Source organism: Panthera leo, chromosome C1 (assembly GCF_018350215.1).
Source record: "Panthera leo isolate Ple1 chromosome C1, P.leo_Ple1_pat1.1, whole genome shotgun sequence".
Classification (NCBI taxonomy): Eukaryota; Metazoa; Chordata; class Mammalia; order Carnivora; family Felidae; genus Panthera; species Panthera leo.
Window position 1 is genome coordinate 184,409,497 of NC_056686.1, and position 18,904 is coordinate 184,428,400.

The window sequence follows — 18,904 nt, forward strand, 5'->3', positions numbered from 1 at the left end:
TATATATATATATATATATTCCATTTTTCCCCCTGCCAATGCCACTTACTCCAGGCAAAAAGAGAGAAGAAAGAAAGAAAGAAAGAAAGAAAGAAAGAAAGAAAGAAAGAAAGAAAGAAAGAAAAAGGGGAAAAGTAACAATGGATAAAAAGATAGGGAGACTATTTGATAAGCAATTCAAAAAATAAATTAAGAATAGGAGGGAAGAATTAAAAGGTAAGTTTCAATAAAAGAATTAACAACATGAAACGAAAATGCATTCACAACAAAATTTAGAAATGATCAAGAAGAAAAAAGAAACTCTTACTCTGGCCCTGTATCTGGAACTTATGGCATTATTTTTCTTTTATTGTAGCACAGACCCATTTCCAGATGATCAAGTAGGGAACTTTGAACCTTTTGATTATAAGCCTCTCTAAGCCCTTTACAATTGTGGCAGGTGAAGCAGGTAGTTTCATCTAAAGGACAGGCACAGGGTCCCAGCCTTTTGCTAAAAATTAAGAGTTGTTCTGACAATTGGGATGAATGGTGAATTCTGTTGTCACGGAGGCAAAATAAGCATGGGACTCCTTCCACTAGAAAAACGCATTTCCCAATTGTCATTAGTTCCAATGCCCAATTTGTCACTTCCATCGTGACATTATTTCTGAAGAAGCGTGTGTGATTATAAAGGTAATCTAATCTTCACCACGACAGCCATGGGAATAGAGACGCACGGGAGATGGTCACATGTGCTGGTGACTAACACCGTGTCCGGAGGCAGGCAGCTCTTGGATCAAATCCTGGCACCGTTACTCTTTACCTATTGTAGTGACCTCAGGTAATTTATTTGACCTTCCTGAAGCTCAAATTCCTCCCAGTTAAGATGCAAATAATAACTACATCACAGAGTTGTTGTCAGGATTAAACAATGTGAAATAGTTAAGTTGTCTGGCTACCCCCAAACAACGAAACCTATTTGTTTCTCTTTTTTCAAAATCAGTATTAATACCATTCACTAATATTAATACAGAGGAAAACAAGAAACCAGTAATTTTTTTCAGGGTCCATAATCAATGCTCATGATACTTACTAAAAAGCATTTCTTCAGAATAAAAATGATACTCATAATCATTGAATTACTAAAGATGTTCAACGTGCCCCATGGTAAAAGGGTGAATGTGTTAAAAACACATACTTTATACTCCAAAACTGCTTGTCCAGTATGGAAGCTACTAGTTATATGTGGCAGCTAAACACCTGAAATTGACATATGCTTGTAAGTACAAGATACACACTCAATTTCAATGATTTAATACCAAAAAACAAATAAAATACAAAGACATCATGAATCATTTTTAACAATCGCACAGAGAAATTTTTTGGATGCATTAAGTTAAATAAATTATCAAAATTTATTTTGCCTATGTCTAACTTCTTTTACACACAGCTCCTAGAAAATTTTAAATTATACATGTGGCTCATACTATATCTCTAGGAGAGCTGCTCGAAGCAATCTGTTGACACCAACATATACAATGGTTTTTCTGACACAGGATAAAGTCATCACAAACTGATAACTAAGACAATTGTGCAATTGTCTTGAGCATTTCTTGGATGCCCCTCAGTTATCTTCCCTCTGTGTTCCAGATCTTAGGAGACTTGAGGACAGATGTACTATTGGTTAAACTCCCAAATCTAATGTGGTATCTTCTCTGCATCATCGAACAAAGTGTAAGCCATTGTTTTATTCCTAACCACATTAATCCAAATGTTTTATTAAGGGAAGGGCTTCCCCCCTTCCCTTCATTTTATTTATTTATTTTTTAATTTTTTTAAATTTTTTTAAAAAATTTATTTATTTTGGAGACAGAGCATGAGCAGGGGAGGGGCAGAGACAGAGGGAGACACCGAATCAGAAGCAGGCTCCAGGTTCTGAGCTGTCAGCACAGAGCCTGACGCGGGGCTTGAACTCAGGTACTGTGAGATCTTGACCTAAGCCGAAGTCGGATGCTCAACTGACTGAGCCACCCAGATGCCCCACCCTTCCCTTCATTTTAAAGAGCAATTGCAGTTTTCAGGAAATGCCACAACACTGGTGTGAAAGTGACCGGAGGCACAAGTATTCTTTGATGCCCTGGATGTCTAACCTCAACAAGGAAAGATGAAAGAAGATCCAGTGGTCGGGGTCTAGAGGATAGGATTCCATTGTTTTCCACCAAAGTCACAGCAAACAAACCTCTCCCTTGCACAGCACCTCCTAACTCATCACATACACACTCTAACATACACAGGTACCTTTATCTTTCTCCGGGCCTTTACCCTGAGAGGAGGTATTATTATTCTCATCCAATAAATGAAGACACAAACTATGGGAAAATAAGTAACATGCTCAAAGAAACAGCGAGGCACAAGTAGAACAGTTCAGATTAGCCAACTCTACATCTCAAGCACACTGCTTTCTTGGGGGTGGAAAAGTACATTGGAAACCCACACCCTCAGAGATCTAAATGCTTGGCCTGGCCCCTGCACCACTTGTGATGTCCCATGGGTGACATGCATTGCTTAAAAGTAAATTCACCTTTTGACATGAGGTACTGTGCTAGGCAGACAGGAGGAATCAAACGCAGTTCCTACCCTTTAGTCACTCATAGACAAAGAAAGGCTCAAATAATGAGCCATACTCTAGTGTAGGTGAGAGTGGGCTCCAGCCTCTACCCCAAGCCCTTTGTCTCTTGGGTCCACCCTCATTCTTGGACCTGCCTCCTGAATAGCAGCAGCCAGTCTGAGATGATAGGAGGCCAACTTTTCTTCTCTCCTTCCAGGGGCTCCTGAAACTATCTGTTTCCAGAAGGAAGGCGGCCATGGGGCCCACTCCCTTCCCTGAAGCTGGCAGTGTATCTGGTTCTATCACCTGAGAAGGTCCTAGGGCTAATTGAAGATTACAAAGGCTTTAGGGCAGAGCCTCGCGTATCTGTTCTTTGTATAAAACTGAACCTGGAGTAAAGCACCACACTTAACAACCACCGCAATCAATAAATCATAGAACCCTGAAACACTGAAACAAATTCTACCAAGTAAGCCAAGCAAGGACAGGCTCTACCGGAGGATTGGGAGAGAAAGGAGTGAGGGGTGGCAACTATCCTAGTGCAAATGTATTAGAAAAACAAAACAATTTACTTTCTCTACAACCTCATTCTCCCTTCCCTTTCCTTTTGTCTCTCCCTTTCTATTTCTATCACACACATGGACACACACACACATACACCGAGTCACACACACAAGAAGAAACCTCAATGTTAACCCCCAGTATTAACTTCTAGACACTTCCTCCCACTCTAACACAATAGAGACAACTCTGAGCACCAAGACTGTGGCAGGAAACAGAAAGGAAGAATAGGGTGCCCCTCACCTCCTTCTTGGGGTCCCACGCAAAATTTCAAGATGGATCAAGTGTGTCTTTCTTACCGTCCTCTTCTCTGTCCCTGCTGTCCCCTCCCAGGCACCCGACCTCCTGAGCCGTGGTAACCAGAGGCTCCACATTCCACCACTCCACTCCAGCCTCCCAATCCCCCAGGGGCTGAGCTCGAAAATTCCAAAGAGATTAATAGATAAAAAGATGCTACACTTTGCTATTTGAATGGTTTAGCAGTCCTTTAATCTCCTTAGATATATTTTCATTGTAAAATGAAACACATTGTATCCCACATTAACTTCTAATGGAAAGAATTTCAGGTGATGCAATTAAAAAAACAAAACAAAACAAAACATGTTTTCACCAGTCTTGGCATTGTGGGGGTGGGAGGGGAAGAAAAAATATTTGGGGGCAAGGGAGCCATCCACAGATGGACTGGAGATCCTCTGAGCTCCCCTAAACTGCTTTACTTTCCAAAGTTCCTCTCTGACCCTTGCTTGTGAGCAAAGATTCTCGGAAGGATTAATTCATTTGCCATTGCTGTTGGTTTTCTTTCTTCAGTCTCACTAAAGAGGAAGCAAGAGCTGACAGAGGTGGGTGACCTGTGTGGTTCAAAGGTGGAGGAACACAGTTAATCCTACAATGCTGGAGAAGGCAACATTTGCCTAATAATTAGTCTATGGGCAAATGAAGGCATATATGCAGAAATTTGATTTCATGTTCATCCATGACCCAGGTGTTTGTAACTCAAGGTTAAGCCTCCAAATAAAAGTTTCAACCATAGAGCTCCTTGATGCCTCTCTCCCCTTGGGGAAGTAGGGTGAGGAGGTAAGACTATCAAGAAATACTGTATTCTCAGAATCCCGTCTAGTAACACCAGACACTACCTTGCAGCCCCTGAGGCAGATCTTAACTCTGGAAGATAAGAACAAAAATAGGCCAGGGGTGGGGAAGCCTCGTGAACTCTAGTCCTCTCTTCCTTACCACCCCAAATGCTCAAGCTAAGCTTCAAGCGGTAGGGGAAAGAGCCGGGTTCTGGTCTCCCAGGCCTGTCCCCAGACTGAGAGATGGAAACTCAACCTGAAGTCAGACCTGAAGTCTGCAGGAGAAACCCCACATCTCTCAATACTCTTCATTTATAGAAATGTGGTAGCAGGATCAGGTTGGCCAGGCAGTTTGCAAAACAGGATTTCACAGGCACACAGAGGCACAGTGTGGCTACTTATCTAAACAAAAAATCCTGAGCTACACCTGGGAACTGGGCCATAGCAAGCCTGACCCAAGGAAGTAAATTCCCTGATGTCGGGAATGTCCAGTTAGAGTGAATGAGAGGCCTGCCTTTACGTTCTCCAACATGGGCTGCATTTAGATAAGTCTTCTTCACTCCCTCACTCCCCACTCCACCCCTGAGCCTGTCTTACAGCAAGTCCAAAATAAATGTTAGTTCAGTTCAACAAAAACGCTAATTCTAGCTAGAGGTTAATAACCACCATTAACAGGCAATGTCAGTTCTGGCTTTTTCCTGTGACTTCCCAGCTGAGTCTATCACATCACTGTAGCTCACTGCACCGCAGTGAGCATCGGCGTGCAAGAAAAGCTTTCTAAGAAACAATCCACACAAGTAGCCTTAGGAGCTTGCTCCATGTTCTCAAGGGGGAAGTGCACCAGACCTCAGGGCTGTGTGCAACCACTGTGGACAGACATTGTTAGTTTATCACTAGGAAGGCATCACAGTCCATTGGTGTAAGACTCAAGTGGCTAGCAGCACTGTGCTCTGTGACTGTACGTATCCTGGGACCCTGGGGGTCTTACCTGCCATCCTACATGTTCTGCATGGAAGGACTGCAATATCTTTTCTAAATCAGAGCCACAAAATGTTCGGTGATCGTGAATTAAGAAAAAAAAATTTTTTTTTTCTTTTAAGAAAAAAGCAGAATCTGTAAGTTTGATTATCACGGAAGAGTTCAAACACTGTTTGAATGTTAAACATTGTTTAAGTATCCTGTAGTTCAAAGCTAAATTTTTAAAGTTCTTTTCACAGTGGGTTATAAATGCATGTATTAAGTCTCGAGACTCGATGCCATGTTAAAACGACTATACTATAACTCATTAAGATTTCTGTCCTTCGTTGTATAAAATTTTATTCTAGAAGTTTCTGAGAAGATAATATTTCAGATAGTATTTAAGAGGAGATGTATTTGCTATTCCCCTCTCATTATCCTTTCTGGAAAAGCTATTTGCAACTCAGAGTCCCAAAAGTCAGAAAAAGAATCAATAAAAATTGCCTTCATAGTAACCATTGCTTCCTCATCTCAGGTTTTGAGCTTTGCCTAAATGTCGTTCTATCTAATTTAACAATTAAAATAAAAAATCTTTGATTGATTTCTCCAGTGTAGTGTTAAGGAAAGGTTAACTGTACTGAGGTTCACTAGCAAGAAATTAATAAAGGAATCAAGCACTCAGCTCTCAATAAGACAAGACTACCCAGATTTCTAGTGGGAATATTTCATAGCACAAGCATGTTTTCTTTGGGGAGTTTAACTCACCAAAATTATTAAAAATTGAGATCAAACACTGGTGCAAAACCCCAAAGGAAATCATACTAGAGTGGAGAGATTTTTATCAAATAAAAACCTGAAAAGGTGAAGTTTTTATAGTAAAAAATAAAAGGCCTTCTCCTTACAAAAGGAAATCCTACTATGTTTAGGGATCAAACAGCAAAACATGTATGGATGTCTAATGTGTAAAAATCATCACTGTGAAGTGAATGCAGATTTCACAAAGCCAAGCTTCAAAAGACAAGCAGCCATCACCTAGACTAAAAGCCACTCTCATTCTTGTACCCAATAAATGCATCCACTGAGAGGTAACAGCAACCAAGCCCTGGAAAGGACTAACACTGGGGAAAGAAAAAGAAAAGAACACAAGGAGAGAGCAAGAAAGTCAAAAGCATAGTGTGTATTCTGCAGTTCCCTAAGGGTACACTGAGATGTCTGGATTGCAATACATAGGATATTATTATTGTGACTGAGATGAAGTTAATAAAACCCAGCATACAGACTGGGGAAACTCAGGTCCCCACTGATGGAATACTTCCCAGACAAGATATTTTAGGTATATATGTACCTCCGCAATTTACAGCAATCACTTAAACGAGAAAAAGAGAACAGAGAAAACTCATATATTATTTTTTCACTTTATGAGTCTAAGACATCCCCTTTGTAATTTATATAATTTCCAAGAGAAAATATTAAATTTAATATTTAAAAACCTAAAGAGATCATTTAAGCCACAACATATAAATCCATGAAGATCTTATTTTCATCCTTAATGTTATCCAAATGGTATCATCCAGCCATAGGAGGAATGTTATTCTGCTTTTAACAATCTTTGAGAAGTGTCATCCAAGCCCAAAGTGATTTTCCTCCCAGGGGAAAAAAAAAAAAGATAAATGATAAATCACAAAGGACAATACAACTTTCTACCTTCATTAAAGCAAAAGACCCTGGTAGAGTAGTGCACCTTTTTAAATCTGGGGTAATCCCAGGTATGAAACATCTCAGTCTCAACGATTCCACTTCTAGATCCCCTGGATTCGTAATTTCTTTAACTCTCAAATAACTTGAGCCACAAAATCAAGCATATTTATGTAGCCTCTGCCCCACCCCGAAAAGGCCACAGTTTCAAAGCAGACCCAATCTCACAAACTCAACACGAAATAACAGAAGGACGAGTCTTAAGATTTTTTTTTTCAAAATCCACATTAAAGGAGAAAGGGGCTCCTTCTGGGGTGAACCCCAGTGTGGCCATGGTGCCCTGCCTGTCATGGTAAGAGCGGCCACTTTATCTTGGTACCACCACTGCCCGCATCTACATGAAGATGAAAGAAACTGTACCTAACAGTTCCCGTGAATATACATGCATCTCTTTATTTTGTTAACAGAAGTAAGATGGACAAATGATATGTTTTCAACGAGCAAGCCTGTGTTTATTATATATCTGAGAGGCTGGCGACAACAAAGACGACTTCGTGAGTTCTATCAAAGGGAAAAGAGAGCTGGACCCCAGAGGCTTTCCTTGGGTAAAGAGAACTGTCTCCCTCAAACTTGTTTTCCAGCTATACATCAATCTTCAATATAATTATGTTTGACAGAATATAAGCTCTTGGCAGTTAACTTGTTTACAATAAACGCTTAGTTTGGGTACATGGACTGTATTTCGGTTTTATAAATATCAAACACAAACCTACAACAGTTCCATTATGGGGCTGAGAATTATTTTGCTATAAATCTTTTTATTGGGGGGCCAAGGGAATTACTTTGCAGCTTGTTTTCCACTAACCACTTGGAATAGTGTGAAAAGAGGTACATTTATACTCTGACCCTGTGCTAATTGGAATTCTATACATTTCCATGGGAGAGCATACAGTATCAGTCCTGAACATGCAGGTTGCCCCCCAACCCCGACATTGTTGTCATGATGGTAAAAAAAAAAAAAATACACATGCAAGCAAAATGGTTCTTGCTATAGTTTTCATACAGTTCTGATTCTCCTCAAAGTCTCTTGGGAACTAATGGCCATTTGTGACAGCACTGGCAGGCCTTCAGTGGTGAGCTCCAGTTTGGGGGGGTTTATAAGTTAGCTGTAAAAATGTGCTTAAGGCCCAAACTGACTATATGAATGGGCCTGTAAAAAGAGTTAGTTTTGCTGAATGTTACCTGGAGATTCATTTGAGAAGGGAAAAAAAAAAAAAAAAAAATCAGGATCACCTTATTTACTCTTGTAAAGTGCCTTTACTTGGGTCTTAAATGTGTGTATAACTTACTTTCAGAGAACAATTTGCTCCTCTTATACCCCCTTGAAAATAAAGGGTGTTCAGTCTTCTAATACCACACCTGCCACATCTATAGCACAAAACCTTGTCTGAATGGAGCCTGGGAAGCTGAACGCCAGACAAAGCTTCAGGGGTACCCTGGCTTAGCCCCACTCCGTGAACACTCTTCTCCAGCATGCACCTTCATTAGCAAGCAGCATGCCTTCTGGGGTTCAGATGAGGACGATTCGTCCTTGCAGAGTTTCCTCACTTGTTTTTAATTTCACAATGACCTTGTAATCAGATTCCTATAATAGTTCAACTCTAATACGGTACTAATATTCAGAAAATACTCATTTTTAATTTTCCAAAATACCTACTACTGGGGAATTCAGGCACTTTATTGTTTAACAGTAAGATTCCAACTTCTTTCCTTCTAGTCAATGCTACAATTTCAGGTGACATAAAATAAAGAATTTTTTTGTCTCTCCCCTTCTGATAAAGACCTGAAACTGATTTATAAGTTTCAAGAGTCATCAAATAGGATTTTATTAAAAATTTTACCACATAACTTTCATACATGAGAAAGAGAAAGAGGAAAAATATTTTCATTGCATTATCAGCCCCACAGGTCTTTCTTGTTAATATCAAAAGCACTAGTTTACAGTGTGAACTAATGGAAAATTGTTAAATTCACCTAAAATAATCAATCTTTTTTTTTTATTATTTAAATAAGCCCTTTTAAGACTTTGACTATTTAACTGCTATTTACTCGGGGAAGGGGAGACATGGAGAAGGAGACTGTACAAAAAAAGAAAAAAACTTTTTTAATTGTACAACAAAAATTCCCTCCAAGGCAAAAAGACATTATGCCAAGTTCCACCCAGAATTAATGTTTAGGTTTAAATTATAAAGTCCAGAAAAAAACAGAACCACTAATAGACCCTTAAAGCTCGTGGCATTCGTCGCCGCTGTTAGGTTATGTAGATGCTAAAATTGAAAAACCCTTTGCTGACAAAAGTATTTTAATGAAGGTGCTATTAAGTAGACTCTCTGAACTGAATTTAAACAAAACAAAACAACAACAAAAAAGCCTTTTGAGCTGTTTGATATAAATTCCACTCTAAAGGGGATTATGCTTGGGACAGTTCTGGGATTATGAGACCTCCACCAGTAAGGGTTTACTGCCTATCTTATTCCTTTCATTTTAACATTCTCAGAAAGATTTTTAAATATTGAACCCAAGAAAATTCTTAGCTACAGATCAAAGAAATGTTCTCCTCTAACCCTGCTAAGGTTGTCCAAACTTTGGGCTCCAAATACTCTGATGGCCAACATTGTTTGTGGTTTTAGCATCCCCGCAATGAGCAGGGGTTAACTCCACTGTCTGGCTAAGTCCACTGTCATCACCAAAGTTGCCAGGAGCTCACAGTTTCTATGAATAGAGTAAGAAATACAGCCCAGAGTGAAAGAAAACTAGCCACTGATTTTGGCTGCTGCCGGCCAGCTCACTCTGAGTTGCCAGAAGCTCCACTCTGGGGAAAGAGGCAGGGAGGTTGAGCAGTGTGAAGGATCATGGACTTAATAATGGTTCCAATGATGGCCACTGGAGGCCAGAGCCCTATATATATATCTCAAGTGACAGTCTATGCTGCCTGAGTGAATGTCAGTGATGTGCACACATGGAAACTCAGGGTCCCCCCACCGACCCCATGTGTGCTGAGAAGAAATAAGGGTGCTCATTATCCACCTTCAACTCTCTCTCCCCCTTCAGCCTGGTTATGCCTTCCAGAGGAGGAACAGCAGGTCCAGGATCACACCTAACCTTTACCAGGGCGAGCTCCGTCATCGGAGAAACAGTCATCATGTTTGTCTTTCATTTACAGAGGTTTAAAAGAAAGGTGGGGGAAGGGAGTTATACCTCAGGTAGAATATAAGAAAATGTGATTGCCCTTCTCAAACTGCATATAAAGACAAAATCAATGAGCACTTTTAATTGTCTCCTGAGCAACCACCTCCCAGGGGCTCCTTTAGGAACTTCCCAGGGAGGAGAAAGAACAAAATGGTCTCTCCCAAAACAGATTTTAGCTAATAAACACAGCAAAGTAAGTGAAAAGCATTTCAGTTATTCTGCATCCTCTCCAAGACTAAAAATTTGTACATTGTGTGACAGGTCCACCTCATTTTTCTTAATGATGTTTTTATTATTCTTTCACTCAATTAAAGCAGAAATGGATATTGCATCTTCTGACTGTATAATTGTTATTGTAATCTGTTTTCGATCACTGCTTGGGAAATGGGTCCAAAACAACATAAACTCTCCACTGCCTCAGAAGGCAAGTCATTTTCTTTTACTACGACACTTAAAGAGACATTTATCATGCTGGTCTGTTCACATCTTTGGATTATGATAAAAGAAAGTTCTTGTTCTGTTAACCAAAAAAATATAATGTTTTGAAAACACTGCTATGTAAACAGTTTTGACATGAATGCGTTTTCCTAATAAACTATCAATTTTGCCTTTCCTTATACATATAAAGAATTGGAACAAATGCAATAAAAATATGCAATTTTAACACAGGGACCAATCAGGAAATTTGAAAATCAATCATATTCAGTTATAAAAGAACTGATACACTCGTTTTCCAGCCAAATAGAAAAACAAGTAAAAAACAAATTTTTTTAAAGAAAGAAAAAGATATCTCTGCTTAATGTGATGAAATTAAAATTGTTTCTATGAAAAATGCAAATCACCTCTGTTAAATCTTAGTGCTTTGGAAACACTTGCTCTAACCAGAGTCTTATTAATTTTTTTTTTTTTTTTCATATCTGTGCAAGTCTTCAACACATAAAGTCTCTGAGCTGCTGGGCACATTTCAGTAACTGTGTAACCATAAGTGGGCACGAAACAGTCTGGTGAGAAATGCATACTTTTTGATAAGCTTGCAGTGTTTCCTCTGATCTTTCTAACCTTCGTTGTTATGTTAAATGCTATCATTTAATAACCCACTGTGCTAAGACAGAACTCCATTCCAATGATAAGACAACTAGTGAAGGGCAGATCCAAATTTGCCTTATACCGTGAGCAACTAAAATTGAAATCTACTTCCCTTAGAGTTTTACTATCCTAATGTGTCATAACCACAAATAAAGAACATTCTTCGTACAATATGACTGCCCTAATTTGCTGATAACTTCATTGCAAGGTTCAAATTCTTGAAATTTCTATTAATGCTTTTTTTCTTCATCTTAAGCATTTGCCAAACTAGTAACTAAAATATTCACTAGTTTATTTTTTAAGTTTTAAAGGTACACACATCAGTGAAAATGGAAAAAATACATCCCATAAACCCCACTGCCATAATTATATGTCTAAGGCAATTTACTCCATATTAGGTCATTTTTACCTAGTTTTTAAAAAAAAAAATCTGGAAGAAGTAAAACTTTGTAGGTGAGAAGAGAAAGACAGAAGTGGTGGAAGACAATTTGTGATGCAGGCTTTCACTTAATTATACTGATTTTGCCACAATTCTTAAAATCACTTGCTATTAAACAGCAAAACAATTCTGCTAATTGAAAACAACAACAACAACAAAATTACAGAGATACAGTTCCATGCTTTTGAAAACTCCACCATGGAACATTTTTACATAAACACTGTGTAGCATGAAGTGCTTGTGAGGCTTGTTTCATGCAAAAGAAGAAAATAAATGTTTGGCTGATCACTGACAATACGGGAACCAATGTGACTTCAGAAAATGGAAAATAACATGCTATAGGGGCTCCGTCTGTGCTTTTTTGGAAGTCTGTAAGTACTCAACTGGCTTTTGTTTTAACTCATACCTCAATTCCTCTCAGGGCCGTCTACTTGGACTTTGAAATATCTATTGCGTTACCCGTAAGTAGTAGGATGATGAATCCTTTGTATATGAAAATCCATTTTTAACACATAGACATTCTCAAACCTCTATTGCACTTTAAAATAAAAGGAATTCACAACTCTCTTTACTGGCACCCTAAATTAATGCTAGAGAGCAGTGGTGATTGGAAGTGAGAAAGGCCCCACATAATCAAAGTCAGCAGAGGGAAATCACTCATTTTAAAATCACTATAAAGAAAAGAATGGAAGCAAAAAAGGCTAACTCTCTTCATTTGCTGAGCTACGCATAAAGGTCTTCTACTTGAAACCATTTTCACTTGTTTCTTTCTCTTTTTCCTTTCTCTTTCTTCCTTTCTTTCTTTCTTCCTTTCTTTCTTTCTTTCTTAAAAAATAATGAGTTAAAATGTATGGGTTAGATCCAATATTTCACTGCTGTTCTTACTCTTGGGGAGTAGGGGGTGGGGTGGGGAACGTGCTGCCAAAGCTTCTGAAAAGAGAGTTTGGGCTGCTAATTTTCCGTTCACAAAATCTAAATTCCCCTTATGCATCTCACACAACTCATGAAATAATATGAAACAGTATTATATCACTGCAAATTGAGACATTTTTATCAAAATAAAGAGTGATGATGCCAACATTTCATTTGTCATTCCCCACTTGTCACTTTTCACTGACAAACTGTTACACATACAACTTTTGTCAAATGCTCCATCTTTAAATATGTTCCAAAATGCCATTGTATCTCAGCACTCTTATAAGGAAGACAGCAAAAACCACTATGTTACCACACATTAGTTACATAGGTTAAAAAAAAAAAAAAAACCCTACTTATTAAATAAAAGAAGATAGAGGATTTTTTATTAATTTACATGCTATGTGGGATAAAGTTTAGATTCCTGAAAAAAAAAACAAAAAAAAAATTATGAATGTATTTTATTTACCTAATGTGAGATTATTAGTTACAAGAAACTTTGTTAATGGTGAAGAATAGGTTCCTTTTTAGCAACAGAAACCTAAACTCTCTAAAATGACCTAAAAAATAATAGAGTTTAGAACTCATCTAGCCCTGTTAATGTCTTTTTTACAAATGCATGTAAAGTCTCTACACTGAAGTCTCTTTTCAAAAAAAGAAAACTAAAGGTTTTAAATGATCAAAGTAGAACCACTACACTTGACTGCTTATGAGATATATTTTGCCAGATATACCAAATAATTACCCTGCCTTTCCTGGACTAAAACTGATTTCCATATTCTTAAAATAATGCAAATTCATATTCCTAGACCTCTAATAAATGATAATAAGTCTTTTTATATATACATAAATATAATATATATACAAGATATCTAAGACGTACAGACTGATTCTAGTCACAACCCCCTGGGAAAAGATTATATTGCTTATTTTCTACAGGGGTTAAAAAACAAATGTCTTAAGGGACATCTATGTAGTTCCAACACACACACACACATACACACACATTTCATTGCAGATGATCTTGAATATATAATGGTCAGTGGGTTTCTGCTGATGGAACACAAGGCTTCCAAAATTACTTGAAACATCAAATTATGCTCAGGACTTTGAGGGGCGGATACCCTATGTTCTGTTTAATGTGTATGTTCCATTGCATATATTTTTTTAACCAAGTATATCTTTATTTTAATAACAGGCCAAGGACTAAAAACACTTTAGAAAAGGGCTATTTTTCTACCTCAGCAAAACTACAGAGGACATGCTAGATTGTTGGATGACCCCAAAGCCTAAGTTCATTCTATTTAAAAGATCTCAAACCCTTAAAAAAAAAAAAAAATGTAGAATGTAAAAGGGAAATACAATCTTTTCTCTTTGGAAGTAATAACATGAGGCCTCCCTACAAGCAAAATGGTGTTCATCCTTGGCTAAAATGAATTTAATGGGTTTTCGTCATTTTACCCAGGTTGACAATATGTGTCTAAATTTCCAAGTATTTTATACATTTCAATACATCAATATCTATACTCTCTCATAGCTATACTCCCTTCAAAGAGTAAAATGTCTGCCTACACTGCTAATATGGTGACTGCACCTGACCTGAACTGCATTTCTTTTAATCTAAAAGGAAATGTTCCACATGTAGACAATTAAACTAACTGTTGTTGTAGACAATGTTCAGCTCTAAATGAGGCCCTGCCCAACAATCGTGATCACATTTGCTTCCCTATTTGAATACATCAGTGTGTATTGCATAATGATTTTTTTCCCCTTGTAACAAGACAGTTATGTTCTTCAAAGGGCTGCCTATTAGCAAGAAGAATAGGCCTACTTTGGGTCAACTAGTTATAAGACAACTTTAACAGGCAATTCCTCAACAAGATTAAATCATGATTTTAAAAACAAATTATTTTTCAGGAAAAAAAAAAAGGAAATTTTTTTCAAAAAACAGCAACCATCTCTAAAAGATATTCATGGTGTTCAAACATTTTCCCCCCAAAAGCCTAGAACATTTAACACCAAAAAAAAAATGATCAAAATTCATAGGAAAATGAAAAATATCAAAAAGATTTCTGATGTTTAATGCCTCCTATCAGCAAATACACCATCTGGTATACTCAAGCGCTGTTCATTCAGTTTAAATAAAGCTGTCTGAAAGTTTTTCTTTAAGCCAAACATTTAAAAATGAAAATGCTTGTGTTAACAATGAATGAAGCACAATAATTTATTGCTATTAAAGCACAACTGGCCAGCGCCTTTCAGCAGTCCAGGAGGAAAGCAGAGAGCTTCGCTTCCTCTGCAAACTTGATTGGCATCACTTTCATTTTATGCTGTAGGTTTCGTGGCTGAAGCATTACACACAGCAGAACCTTTTAGGTACTTATGTTAATGGTGGCAAAAAGGATCATCTGATTCTTATTTTCGTCACCCTTAATAATCTTCTCTTTTTCTAAATCTTCAAATAGATCTGTAAGTTTTAATCAACAATTTCACAAATATAAATTTCCCCACCATTAATCATCCTTTTTCAAAATCCTTATGGAGTGAATTACTAGCTGAGAGGGGACGCCAATTCTAGTAAGTGAATGTTACCCAGCAGGGATATAAAGCTGTCAACACCACGGTGCTCTTGCTTGCTCTAAACTCTCTCCCAGCCTTCCTATGTTTTTTAAAGAGATATTAGCCTTTTTTTTTTTTTTTTTTTTTTTTTTTTTTGCCTAGGGACTTTCTATAAAAGCTGACTGTCATACACATCTGAGCACTTATTTTATTACATACATGCTTTAAAACATAACTTAGATAAGAACAAACACATCCTAGAAGGTGTTGGAAAGACAAAGCAAAACTGATCTATGTTCTAATAGTCTTCTAAAGCTAACCACATTGTAAACAGCACACTAACTTTTAAGTCCCCTATTAAAACGCAACCTTGAGGACTGTGATAGTGTATCTACCACCTCAACTAGTCAAATCCAGACACTAAAATAATTTTTTTTAACAAACACATTCTCACCAAAAAACATACCAAACTCTCTGTCTAAAACCGTAGAATAAGGGCAACAGAATTTACTATTACAACTAAGGCATTCAGAAACATTTATTCACCTCACTGTTTATCAAAAGCATGGAAGATAAACTGCCATATTATTGGGCAACCAATTAACTTAATGATCTCCCCATTTTTAGAGGGAAAGCTTTTAAGAAAGAGAATCACTAAAGATTAACAAATGCGTCCTATCAAATTTTGAGCCCTATTTTTAAACCATCTCCATAACATTGACAAGACTGCAATATATCTGAAAATGATAATAAATGATATAGAGCTATAAATATTTTGTAGTTGTCTATGTTTATTATATTGCTTCATAAAGAACATTTAAACAAAAGAAGGTAGGGTGATAGAAATATAATCTATTTTATACTTAACCTGTTCAAAAAAAAAAAAAGTCTTTCAATGACAAAGAACTTCTAACTAGAAATGTATTTTAAACATTTTTAAAAATTTTAAATTTTTTTTAAAGGCTTTGCTTTTCTCCCATCTATATACATGATTAAAAGTTACAAAGAAATGAAATTGTTACCAGCTCAACATACATTAGGAAACCATATAAACTTAAACCCCTCCAAAAATATTAACATTCAATAAAAAACTTTACACTGTCAAAATTTTATGTTCTTATATTTTAAAGTTTTCTAAATTAAAATCTTTCTAAATAATCTACTATGCTATACAGAATACAATCTTTCTATAAATTTTTTTTAAAACTCACCATATGTAAACTCTTTTAACCACTTCACTAGTAAGTATTAAACACAGTACTTACTGAGACAAGCTAATAGCATCTCTATTTTCACTTTGGAAAGCAACTAATAAGGCCTTTGACATGACTACATTAAAGCTCAGTAAAAGTGACGAAAACAGCTTGTTGAAACAAACCTATTATTCCTCTTGAAGACTTAATTTCACTTTATACCAGATTTATAATAAGTGGTCAAATGTGAATTATAGTCTCAGAAAATAAGAAACGCTACCACTGTTTCACACTAAATTTAGGTATTCCTGGTCAACAAAATTAGGGAGTTTCTTTCACAGTTCAATATGATGTAGGAATAAAGAAAACACTTTTTTTTCTAAGGAATCACAATTGTTAACAATTACGTTCTAAAATGTTTAGAGACTTCTTTCAATTCAGTGAATTTTAGCAGGTCTTCAGAAAGAAACCAAAATTCTATGTCCAAGTTTTTTCTTTATGCATAAGGCCACTTTGAGAACACATCTCCTCCTCCAATGATTTCCAAGTTTTTCAATCAAATAGTATCAGCACTCGCATCATCTTACACTTGGTTTTACCATATTTGCTATATATTTTTCTTTCTCATATGCATATACTAAAATGTTACAAAAAGTCTGAAGTTATTGTTCCAGTCTCAAGATAGCACAATAAACACAAATTTTAAAAAGTGGGTCACAGAACTATCAAGTTATCTTTTGCTTCATCGAAGTGTATCTTTAAGCCCCTAAAAATAAAAGGTGCATAAGCCACAATGTATAGCCAAATCATTTTTTAAAGCTTTAAAAATTGTGAGAATGGGTGCTTCTCAAGGGAGATGATTAATATAAGGAACTAAGGCAAACCATTCTGAATGTCTACGGTGAAGAAATAATAATAGCAAACTAAGTAAAAATAGAAACGTGTTATTTTATAAAATGTCTTTTAACTCTTTAAAAGGGTATGGACGTTTAGACTTAAGTCTTTACTTTGAAATACAAACTATGGCTATTTAGAACATGGGGTTGGAGTTTATCACTAAGTTTTGCCATGGTTTTGTATCATTTCAGGTGGGCTCATATGAAGAATTATGTTAAGTAAGCTACTGCTGAAAATATTAGGGGGGAAACCTCTAGAAGCAAAAAAGATTTAAACTAGTGATTTATCTCAAACACAAAAAAACTGCATGCCATGTTGAATTGTGCATTTTGTATGCCAAAACTAAGCAAACAGCACATAAGCCTCAACATATTTTAATAATATTTAACTTTCGTACATATCGCTTTATAAAATTATTTTTCCTGACCACATTAAAGGAAAGTGGTTGTTTAAGTAGTAAAATCTCCAAAAAGTTTTCTTTAAATAATATTAAATTCTTGGAAAGGTAAACAGCGTGTAGCCATTAGGACTACTTTGCTATTTTTTACCTGTTCTGCTGTAATTCATAACAAAACTACAAACGCGTAGGACTTTAAACTGTTTAGAAAATGGTGACCTTAAAGCTTCTAAGGGCCTGGCAGATTTCATGATGCTTCTTTATTTCCCACTTGAACTGTGGCAGGAAATATTCCCAGTTGTTACTAATTTATCTCGAAGGACTGTCCTAACTACAAAGTAACACCAACACTCCTGCTCCTGGGCATTAAAGACTAGTCCACAAAAGCGATCGCACCTCAACTTCATCTCTACAACAGATACTCTGAGGCAAAGCAAAAGAGTTAAATCACTAAAAAGCTCTCTAGGAAAATCTAGAAACAGTTAGCTGGCTGTGACATAAACCTGCCAACACCTCAGCACACAGTGGCAAAGTGCCCAAAAAATGCCACCCTCTGGGTAAACCACTTTCTTGTTTTAACTCTACATGAAGCTACCAGTTGCAGATGAGAGGCGACGGGGGCATTATTTGGCAACCTGGAATTCACTTCCTGTAATCCTACACCGCGACAGCGCCTAATCAACCTGAACCCTGACACCCGGGCCATTATCGCCGGGCCGCGGGGCTGCGCGCGCCTCCCCGCTCCGGGCTGTTACCTCCCACGGCCTTGGCCACGGCGCCGTTGGGCCTCCCGCGGGCTCCCATGGGGCTGCCGTTCTGCTCCAGCCGGGCCACCTTCACCGGGGGAGGCCCCTTGACGTCGGGGCTGCCGCTCCGCCGGTCGGGGCTGTCCCGCAGACACGGGCTCTCGCTCCGCCGCTCCATGCTGCTCCGACTCGGAGACAAAGTTCCCACCGGCAGGTCGCAATAAAACGCGCAGGGACCTAGGGAGGGGGCGGGGGGGAGGGAAGGGGGAGGGAAAAAAAAAAAGAGGGAAAACCGCTCACACACGTGATAGACGTTCAGGCCAGTGGCAGAGCGCTGCACCAAGCCACACAAACTTCCTCCCACGCTGCCCGAGGGGCCCGAGCCGGGAAGCGGGTCCCCACCTTACACTGGGCGGCCAAAGGAAGCTCGAGGTGCTGCGACACTGCCCAGTTGCTCTCCAGAAGTTAGCCCTCGGTGACGGTTACCAGGCCAGCGCCCAGGGGCGCCCAGAAGTGGCCCATTCATTGGGACAGGGTTGGCATACGCCGTTCT

At 37.9% G+C, this 18,904-nt stretch overlaps 1 protein-coding gene across 4 annotated transcripts in view; it reads right to left on the minus strand.

Annotated features, from left to right (window-relative positions):
• The window catches only part of SATB2 (SATB homeobox 2), a 218,708-nt gene that overhangs the window by 198,688 nt on the left and 1,116 nt on the right, over window positions 1–18,904 (minus strand). For all 4 annotated transcript variants that reach the window (XR_006205634.1, XM_042949625.1, XM_042949623.1 and 1 more), the window contains exon 2: window positions 18,361–18,588. Coding sequence is in view for 3 of the 4 variants with exons in the window: in XM_042949625.1 (XP_042805559.1) it covers window positions 18,361–18,529 (169 nt within the window). In the remaining variant the exon portion in view is untranslated. The remainder of the gene's footprint in view (window positions 1–18,360; window positions 18,589–18,904) is intronic.